The following is an 11,026-nucleotide window of genomic DNA, read 5'->3' as shown; positions in this document are numbered from 1 at the left end:
AGGCCTACAGCAGAGTCAATGTATGGTACATTACTTTCAAGAATCCAATCAACGGTTCTTTGATGACACAAAAACATATGGAAGCAGTGTACCAATTATTTAATAAAAATGTTTTAAAAAGTCATTGGGAAAAAAGCTAAATAGTCCAGTTGCAAATGAATCCCTGGAGATTTCTTAATGTACAGTACATTATTAAGTCAGTATAACATTGTCTTAAAAAACACCATGCCTCCAGATACTTCTTGAAAGGATGACACAGCACAGCAATGTGACCAGCAGAGTTCCAGCACACACAGGCTCCACCAGAGACCCATCACCAAGTGGTATCTCCAAACTCACAGGATCCTGCTCCTAAAAATAAATATACAATTGGGTAAGTGGATTCAAGTCGTTTTCATATTCACAGTTGGTACGTTTTGAAACATTGTTATTGAAAATAAACAAGTTAGTAACTAAGTATGATAGTAATGATACATTCAACACTACGTTGCATCACATCCGGCCGTGATTGGGAGTCCCATAGGGCGGCGCACAATTGGCCCAGCGTCATCCGGGTTTGGCCGGGGTAGGCCGTCATTGTAAATAACAATTTGTTCTTAACTGACTTGCCTAGTTAAATAAAAAAAATGTGGACTCCAAGCATCATTTACAGTAGCTAAAACACACACACAAATGTATGTGGACAGCCCCTAAAATGAGTGGATTCGGCTATTTGCCATTGCTGACTGGTGTATAAAATCAAGCACACAGCCATGCAATCTCCATAGCCAAACATTGGCAGTAGAGTGGCCTTACTGAAGAGCTCAGTAATTTTCAGCGTGGCACCGTCATAGGATGCCAATTTTTCAACAAGTCAGTTCGTCAAATTTCTGCCCTGCTAGAGCTGCCCCGGTCAACTGTAAGTGCTGTTATTGTGAAATGGCAACGTCTAGGAGCAACAACGGTTCAGCCACGAAGTGGTAGGCCACACAAGCTCACAGAATGGACCAACGAGTGATGAAGCGCTTGGGGCGTAAAAATTGTGTGTCCTCGGTTGCAACAATTATTACTGAGTAACAAACTGCCTCTGGAAGCAATGTCAGCACAATAATGAAATTGGTTTCCATGGCCGAGCAGCCTAACGTCACCATGTGCAATGCCAAGCAAAGAATGGATTGGTGTAAAGCTCGCAGCCATTGGACTCTGGAGCAGTGGAAACACGTTCTCTGGAGTGATGAATCATGCTTGACCATCTGTCTGTCTGGACATACAAATTGAGGTTTGGCGGATGCCAGGAGAATGCTACCTACCCAAATCCATAATGCCAACTGTAAAGTTTGGTGGAGCAGGAATAATGGTCTGGGGCGGTTTTTCATGGTTCTTGCTAGGCCCCTTAGTTCCAGTGAAGGGAAATATTACCGCTACAGCATACAATGGCATTCAATACGATTCTGTGCTTCCGACTTTGTGGCATCAGTTTGGGGAAGGCCCTTTCCGGTTTCAGTATGACAATGCCCCCATGCATAAAGCGAGGTCCATACAGAAATGGTTTGTCGAGATTGGTGTGGAAGAACTTGACTGGCCTGCACAGAGCCCTGACCTCAAACCCCATCGAACACCTTTGGGATGAATTGGAACACAGGCGATTAGCCCTGGCTCGCAGTCGAACATCAGTGCCAAACCTCTAATACTCTTGTGGCTGAATGGAAGCAAGTACCCGCATCAATGTTCCAACATCTAGTGGAAAGCCTTCCCAGAAGAGTGGAGGCTGTTATAGCAGCAAAGGGGGGACCAACTCCATATTAATGCCCATGATTTTGGAATGAGATGTTCAACAAGCAGTTGTCCACATACTTTTGGTCATGTAGTGTATGTGACAATGTCATTGGCTGATAGATTTACCTGTAGATGTTGGATCTCAAGCCATTGGCATATGCTTAAGTTGTGGACAGTGCAGGGTGCGTCCACAATTTTGTAAGGAGGAAAGGAAATTAGCTGTGTACCTTAAAACAAAATAAAAACTAGTTATAATGGCAAAAACAAGCATATTTGACATAAAATAAGTTGGTCCACTTCCAATAACCAAAGGTTAATGTTATTTACAGACACAGCATAATCTCCCTGAAGGAAATTGGGAAGTATGGTCATGTGTAAAAGGTATAAACACGATAACTCACATGTATCTGTCCTGAGTATTAGCTTTGGAAGTTTAATTTCAACAAGTTCAAATCTCTTCCCTGCAAGAGAGGGCTTGTGATAACGGCCATGGATAGGGAGTGTTGCTTTGAGACTTCCTTGGTCCAGAGCAGGATACACAAGAACAATGAATTCCTCAGATGTGTGTGCTGGAGCCTCCAAGTCAACCACCGAACCCAAAAGCACCTAACAGAAAAAGATTATCAAATGTGTTACTTGCATTAGGTTTGACCTAACATAGATCTCAGAATTGGCAGATGGAGTTGGGTATAATAATTATATCCTGTACTTTTCTGCACTGTGGTTGTATAATGATACAGTCATTGTCATTTTTTACCTGTAAACCAGTGTCCTCTTTCAGAGATGCAAGTTGGTATTGATCAATGTAGATCCCACTGGGTAGTCTGTGAACCAGCAGAGCCTCGAGGCCATCTGGAAAACCAGGACCGAAATCAACTGTGGTGACCAGGTCTCTAAAAACACAGAGAGGCCATACTTCCTAACATTAGAAACAGTTAGAAAGTAAACAGCTTCTCAAGTCTCAAATGTGCGTCACCCAATTACAATTGTCGATTTACTTGCACGTGATAGGACCAACAGCATTGTACCTGGTCCTATCAGATAAACCTGCATACGTTAGCCCTATGCTAACCTCACCAGATAACTGATTATTCTGCATCAGCCTATCAAATATCTTACACTTTATATCCACCAACCAATGGCATCTCTTAAAATAGGTCAACCTTGGTAACCGGTGAGATATTTTAAACCTACAAATTCTGGTTTACTTTTGTTCCATTGGTCTGTGTCAAAATGTTGTGTGACAATATTGCATTGATGCATCCTTGAATAGACTACAAGCTACTAGTACTAACAGACAGCATTTTTGCATACATTACAAAATCCCAGGCTTCTGCCTATCTATTTCACACGTGTGCTTTCACAGCAATACAGATTTAGGAAGAATCGGAAACCCAGCCGCGAGCTGCCCAGTGATGCAAGCCTAGCAGACGGGCTAAATGCCTTTCATGCTCGCGTTGAGGCAAGCAACACTGAAGCATGCATGAGAGCACCAGCAGTTCCGGATGACTGATCACTCTCTCCGTAGCCGATGAGAGCAAGACCTTTCAACAGGTCAACATTCAAAAGGCTGAGGTGCCAGATGGATTACCAGGACGTGTACTCAAAGCATGCACGGACCAACTGGCAAGTGTCTTCATTGATATTTTCAACCTCTCCCTGACCGAGTCTAACACCTACATGTTTCAAATAGACCACCATAGTCCGTGTCCAAGAACACAAAGGTAACCTGCCTAAATGACTACTGCCCCGTAACACTCAACTCTATTGCCATGAAGTGCTTTGAAAGGCTGTTAATGGCTCACATCAACACCATCATCCCGGAAACCCTACACCAATTTGCATACCGCCCCAACAGATGACACAATCTCAATCGCATTCCACACTGCCCTTTCCCACCTGGACAAAAGGAACACCTATGTGAGAATGCTGTTAATTGACTACATCTCAGCGTTTAACACCAGAGTGCCCACAAAGCTTATCACTAAGCTAAGGACCCTGGGACTAAACATCTCCCTCTGCACCTGGATCCCTGATGGGCCGCCCCCAGGTGGTAAAGGTAGGCAACAACATCTGCCACACTGATCCTCAACACAGGTGCCACACAGAGGTGCATGCTTAGTCCCCTCCTGTACTCCCTGTTCACCCACAACTGCGTGGCCTAGCACGACTCCAACACCATTATTACGTTTGCTGACTACACAACGGTGGTAGGCCTGATCATCGACGAGACAGCCTACAGGGAGGAGGTCAGAGACCTGGCAGTGTGTGCCAGGACAACAACCTCTCCCTCAACATGAGCAAGACAAAGGAGCTGATCGTGGACTACAGGAAAAGGAGGGCCGAGCACGCCCCTAATCTCATCGACGGGGCTGTAGTAAGCGGGTTGAGAGCTTCAAGTTCCTTGGTGTCCACATCACCAACAAATCTAATATAGTCCAAACACACCAAGACCGTCGTGAAGAGGGCACGACAACACCTTTTCCCCCTCAGGAGACTGAAAAGATTTGGCATGGATCCCCAGATCCTCAAAAAGTTCTACAGCTGCACCAGAGATCATCTTGACCGGTTGCATCACCGCCTGGTATGGCAACTGCTCGGCATCCAACCATAAGGTGCTCCAGAGGGTAGTGCGTACGGCCCAGTACATCACTGGGGCCAAGCTTCCTGCCATCCAGGATCTCTATACTAGGTGGTGTCAGAGGAAGGCCCAAAGAAATTCTCAAAGACTCCAGCCACCTAAAACAGACTTCTCTCTGCTACCGCACGGCAGGCGTTACCAGAGCCCCAAGCCCTTCTACCCCCAAGCCATAAGACTACTAAACAATTAATGGCTACCCGGACTATTTGCATTGACCCCCCCTTATTTTTATACTGCTTCTACTCACTGTTTTATCTATGCATAGTCACTTTAGCCCTACCTACATGTACATAGTACCTCGACTAACCTGTACCCCCGCACATTGACTCGGTACCGGTACCCCCTGTATATAGCCTTGTTATTGTGTTACTCATTTTACTTTAGTTTGTTTAGTAAATATTTTCTTGACTCACATCTTTACCAACAATGCAGTTAAGGAGTTAAGTATTTCACGATAAGGTCTACACCTATTGTATTCGGCACATGTGACAAATAACATTTGATTATACAACATGTAAGTTTATATTCATACACTCATGGTCTTGTCAAATACCTGTAATTTACCCTTACTGCTATGACTAAAGTATTGTTCACACTGCAAACCTTAAATGCTCAAATACTGTGTACGTTTTGGATTACTGACTGTCCAAACAGCAAGTTGCAAGTGACCAAATCAGATTGGTTGTGTCATTTGCAGACATGGCTACGCTAGTAGTCATAGTAATAATGGGTGTGTGAGCAGTGGTGTAGGCTGATTGGTGGTGGTGCTTGTGTCTCCTATCACTTAGAAGTTATGTAGCAGCTAGCAAGCTAAGGTGACAATGCCTGCCATGGACGTTTCCCAGTTGCTTTGAGTGTTCAAAATCAGAGTATGAACACAAAGCCTCAAAGGATAAGATCCAACTTTCAAAACACGTCCTTTTCAGCTAACCACAGCAGTCAACTAGCTATCTGTTAAACTTTCTAGTACGTTCGTCATTTTTTTGTAAACAACTAACAAGCTAGTTAGCTACCACATGTTCTTGTCAAAATAACAGTATGCCAAATAAGTCTAAATACCACTTGAGGGCAAATAAATCAGATTTAACCGTTCAGACATGTCGCATGGCCAGGAATCAATGGTGGTTTGAAATATCCGATTCCATGTGCTTTTTGGCTGTTCAGAACGCAGAAAAAAAATCAAAATGTAGAATCGCATAGGATTCAAATCCAAAATAGGATGAGTCAAACTGCCAGTGTGAATAAGGCTTAAATTAGTGGTGTGATCCACTAAGACGGTAAGCCCAGAGACAGCAAGGTACGACAGCCTTGAGTTTGAATCCCCCTCGGGGCAAGGTTTTTATTTGAGAGAAGAAAAATAAACATTTTTAAAATGTTCCACTCTTGGTCCTCCAGTCAAATAACACGTGAAAAAGTAGAGGATTATAAAAATGCATATAAAACGTTATGCATAAGTGTAGCCTACACGTCTAGTAGTGCCGATTATTTATGTAGCAGTGCCAGTAGCCTGTGTCGTCTGCAAGAGGGACTCCAACAGGAAGCTCCTCATAAAATGCATTTGTAATCTTAAATTTACAGGGTTTTGCCTGAACTTCTCTTCACAACACACTACCACAATAAGTGTAGGCCTACATTTAAAAAGGGTAGCCTAAGCCTACAGTGTGTCACCCCGCCAAGCATTGTGAAGTGAGCGATTTGTTGTTTAGCAAATATGGTTTTACTGTGCTTTTAATAGGCTATTTGGGGAAAGAAGCAGACTTGCTCTTGCTAATTGCTGTATGTAAAACAGGCCTACAGCATCAGCCAAATTAACGGTCAGGAAAGTTGAGAGAAACTGCATTGGTGGTGTCACTTTGGCCAGTTATGATAACATTGTTGCACTGATGCCTTGTAAATACACTGAACAAAAATATAAAAAACGCAACACTTAAGGTGTTGGTCCCATGTTTCATGAGCTAAAATAAAAGATCTCAGAAACATTCCATATGTACAAAAAGCTTATTTCTCTCATTTTGTGCACAAATTTGTTTACATCCCTGTTAGTGAGAATTTCTCCTTTGCCAAGATAATCCATCCACCTGACAGGTGTGGCATATCAAGAAGCTGATTAAACAGCATGATCATTACACAGGTGCACCTTGTGCTGGGGCCAACAAAAGACCACTTTAAAACGTGCAATTGTCACACAGCACAATGCCACAGATGTCTCGAGTTTTGAAGGATCGTGCAATTGGCATGCTGACGGCAAGAATGTCCACCAGAGCTGTTGCCAGATTGAAATTAATTTCTCTACCATAAACCGCCTCCATCGTTTTAGAGGACTTAGCAGTACATCCAACTGGGCTCACAACCGCAGACTACATGTAACCACGCCACCCCAGGACCTCCACATCTGGCTTCTTCACCTGCGGGATCATCGGAGACCAGTCCCCCAGACATCTGATGAAACTGTGGGTTTGCACAACTGAAGAATTTCTGCACAAACTGTCAGACACCGTCTCAACTGTGTGATTGTTGTCCTCACCAGGGTCTTGACCTGACTGCAGTTTGGCTTCACAACAGACTTCAGTGGGCAAATGCTCACCGTCAATGGCCCCTGGCACGCTGGAAAAGTGTGCTCTTCACAGATTAATTAATGGAGTGGGACACCATTCCACAGGCCAATCAACAGCCTGATCAGCTATATGCTAAGGAGAGGTCGCCCTGCATGAGGTAAATGGTTCATTTCAGATATTAACTGATTTTCTGATCCACGCCCCTACTTTTTTGGTATCTGTGACCAACAGATGCATATCTCCATCCCCAGTCATGTGAAATCAATAGATTAGGGCCTAATGAATGTATTTCAATTGACTGATTTCCTTATATGAACTGTAACTCAGTAAAATCTTTGAAATTGTCGCATATTGCGTTTATATTTTTGTTCGGTGTAGTTGCACAGGACAGAGAGATCAGCACAGTGAAAAAAGATCCAAAGGAATTAACCATTTGAAAAATGGAAATCACTTGCGCAATGAGGCAAGCAATGACTTCCTGACGGGTCGACCCCAAGTCGGGAAGGTAGGCAGCAACACCTCCGCCACCCTGATCCTCAACACGGGGGCCCCCACAGGGGTGCGTGCTCAGCCCCTCCTGTACTCCCTGTTCACCCATGACTGTGTGGCCACGCACGTCGCCAACGCAATCATCAAGTTGGTCCTTTCACACACACAGTGTGGTGAAGGCACAACAGTGCCTCTACAACCTCAGGAGGCTAAAGAAATGTGGCTTGGCCCCTAAGACCCTCACAAACTTCTACAGATGCACCATTGAGAGCATCTTGTCGGGCATTGCACCATCCACAACCGCAGGGCTCTCCAGAGGGTGGTGCGGTCAGCCCAATGCATCACCAGGGGCACACTGCCAGTCCTTCAGGACATCTACAGGCCACGGTGTCACAGGAAGGCCAAGAATATCATCAAGGACCTCAACCACAGCCTGTTCAGCCCACTACCATCTAGAAGGGGCATCAAAGCTGGGACTGAGAGACAGCTTCTATCTCCAGGCCATCAGACTGTTAAACAATCATCACTAGCCGGTACTCTACCCTGCACCTTAGAGACTGCTGCTCTATGTACATTGAACACTGGTCACTTTAATAATCTTGACATACTGTTTCAACCACATTATATGTATATACTGTATTCTAGTCATGGCTCATCCTATAAGACTTATTTTAAATGTTTTCTGGATTGTGTGTATTTTATTGCTAGGTATTATTGCACTGTTGGAGCTAGAAACACAAGCATTTTGCTGCACCTGCGATAACATCTGCAAATCTGTGTATGTAACCAATAAACTTTGATTTGACATGCTCTAAAAGATGTGCAGGCTAAACAGCATTTGCTGTTGAATTGCTACATCTTTTATATTATTTACAGTTGTAAACACACCCTGAAAGCACTGAATGGTCTTGTGTAATCACCTTATTAAAAATGCCCACACCAGTACAAATACAATTATTCGAGCTAACAGAGCTTACCCACGATTGATGTTGCACAATGATTTAAAGTCAACAAGTCATAATTTTAGTCAAAGTATGATATATTTGAGATGAAGTAACAAATTCGAACTGCCCACTTCGTGCAAATCTGTGTGAATGTGATGTCTTTTCCTTTTTAAGGCATACACATTATTTTCAGCCTACGTTTAGTTTCATGGCTAGGTTTTATTTGAATGTTAACACCCATCAGCATGGCATTGTTTACATTTTAGTCATTTAGCGACTCACATGAACAATTAGGGTTAAGTGCCTTGCTCAAGGGATTCAAACCAGCGACCTTTCTGTTACTGACCCAATGCTTAACCCATGGCTACGTGCCGCCCCTGTAGTAATCAAAAACAGCTGCAAAGTAATTTCTCACCGCAACAAAGATGACCCAAAAAGCCTTGTGTCCACTTGGCCACCTGAGCCATGGAGCAAATTAAAATAGAATAACATTAGTTTGCACCCCCTAACTATTTCTATTGCGGATTTGCGGCCGCAATTATGGAAGATGACAAATCCAGCTCCAGAACCAGCTGGCTAATCTTTTGAATACATTGTCGTAAAATAAACAGAAACAGATAACATTAGTTAGCTTGATAAGGATAGCATGCTAGCTAGCTACACTGACAGCTGTCAGTGCCCCATTTGTTGATGTTTATCAACTCCAGATGGAATTCGGAATGTTTAAGTGGTCTTCGTCATTCTTCAGGAGGTGGAACCTAAACATGCATTTCCTCTCTAGAACAAGAAATTACATCAAAATAGTGGCAGCATCTTCCTCTGGGGGTGGGTCCTTTAATTAGGCATAGAGCGTGCAATAGAATGCGTTGATTGGCAGGTGTACTGTAGAATGATAAACTTTCCTTTAGTGTGGATCTGGTGTGGAATCCGCCTGCGTGGGTTTGAGTCTGTGGGTTCGAGTCCGGACTCGCGATAAACTTCTTTAAAATAATTAAACACAGTTACTGGAATCTGTAGGATGACAATGCTCTTATGTAAAGTGTTTGTTCAAGTCCATCTACGTTAATATTTGTAATTGGCTGATGCATTACTTGATCCAGATGACAGTGTTTATTTCCTGGTGAGGTCAGCCAAAGATTATGGATATACTGGCAAGATACAGGTCTTTCCGCCCTAACAATGGGAGTCGTCGCCTATCCTGTCTTTGGATTGGTGGATACATCTGATTATTGTCATCTTTTTTGAATATTCAATGAGGGTTGTTAATGTCAACCGCCTGTATTCGATGGAGATGCTATGCTACTAGTCTTGTGCCAAGAATTTGCATCAAGACAACGGCAATATAAAGTGTTTTTTCTCAAAGTTACCGGGATGTCACGTGTCCTACTTATCAGTACACTCATAACAACTTAAGCATTACGAAACTACATTTTTTTGAATTCGACACACTCGTTGACCTCCATACAAAAAAATCCTCGCTTGGTGGGCGACACACAGAAATTATACAGGACTAGTAAAGACCCAGTGCACTACCTCTGAGGAAAAAAAATCAAATATATATTTAAATTAATATTATTTTTTAAATTACATTTCAGGGGGTGCTGCAGCACCCTCAGCACCTCTACTTCCCATGGCTATGGTTCGCATAGGTCTAACGTGTGCCAAGTTATCCAATGGAACCAGTTACAATGTCGATAATTTTAATTGTCTGATGCACATTGAGACTGAGAAACTGTTTAAATGTAACTCTTTCTAATGTTCGCAAGTATGGCCCCAGAGTAACCAAAGATTAGGAATGGGTGTCGAAATCAGATGTCAACATCTTTCAATTGCATTTATTAGCTATACTCTTGTTAACCTTGCAGATGTCTATTCGCCAGACGGTCATCTTACACACGTTAGTTACCTGTGAAAACCATTTTTGCTGACATTCATCGTTACTGATACAGTCTCCAGCCATGTCATGGACAAACCACAGCTGTTCTCGTCTGCAAAAAAAGGTCACAGAGGCTTTGTACGTCACATGAAAAACTAGCAGCCATCTAAAAGCATAGGGTCAGTGACTGACTGTCTGGACATTGTTGGTTGACAATTTGCCAATCCAGTGTGGCTCTGCTGTTTGCACATAACTTCATACATTGAAGATACATAATCGATTCATGCCAATCACGATTAGCTTCTGTGCATAGCTACCTGTGAAAAAGACTGGCTGAACGAATGGCATGACACATTTGACGTGTAACGTTAACTTGCTGGGAAACAATTTTCACATCCCTTCGATACCTTTACGTTTTTGTAGCAGGTTAGGATAATTAACGTATCGGGTTAGGATACGGAGGTTAAGGTTAGCGAAATGCTATCCTAGCTAAATTACCTGCGAAGAAAAATCACTTTATATCGAAGCTGCGCTAGCTAACTTTAGGTATTTAACGTAACGTTACTAGCCATCACCCTTCAATCACCCTCAATGAACATTGCCGGATTTATTCACAATGGCTTGCTTTGATGCGTTATCATTTACCTGCTTGCGTTGATCCAAAAAGAACCAAGTAAACAGTACATGTGCTGAAAAATACAAACATGAGTAAATTGCCTTCCGTAAACCATGGGCGATGCTAGAAATGTCAGCCAGCTACGTCATG

At 43.1% G+C, this 11,026-nt stretch overlaps 1 protein-coding gene across 3 annotated transcripts; it reads right to left on the bottom strand.

Annotated features, from left to right (window-relative positions):
- Positions 1-78: 78 nt before the first annotated feature.
- On the bottom strand, positions 79-11,020 carry pigx (phosphatidylinositol glycan anchor biosynthesis, class X). 3 transcript variants are annotated; one of them, XM_029707183.1, is made up of 6 exons: positions 10,906-11,020; positions 10,291-10,372; positions 2,513-2,648; positions 2,157-2,361; positions 1,882-1,982; positions 79-351 (listed from the first exon to the last, which is right to left on the bottom strand). In XM_029707183.1, the coding sequence occupies exons 1-6, from the start codon at positions 10,964-10,966 to the stop codon at positions 214-216; spliced, it is 723 nt and encodes a 240-aa protein (XP_029563043.1). In that variant the 5' UTR covers positions 10,967-11,020; the 3' UTR covers positions 79-213. The 3 variants fall into 3 exon arrangements, with proteins under 3 accessions (XP_029563043.1, XP_029563046.1, XP_029563044.1); XM_029707186.1 differs by lacking the exon at positions 10,291-10,372 and having other exon boundaries at positions 2,513-2,607; XM_029707184.1 differs by lacking the exon at positions 10,291-10,372 and having other exon boundaries at positions 10,906-11,008.
- Between the last annotated feature and the right edge of the window lie 6 nt (positions 11,021-11,026).

The sequence above is a fragment of the Salmo trutta genome, chromosome 22 (genome assembly GCF_901001165.1).
Source record: "Salmo trutta chromosome 22, fSalTru1.1, whole genome shotgun sequence".
In the NCBI taxonomy this organism is placed as follows: Eukaryota; Metazoa; Chordata; class Actinopteri; order Salmoniformes; family Salmonidae; genus Salmo; species Salmo trutta.
The sequence above is the reverse complement of the archived record's forward strand: the minus strand, read 5'-3'. Positions and strand labels throughout refer to the sequence as shown.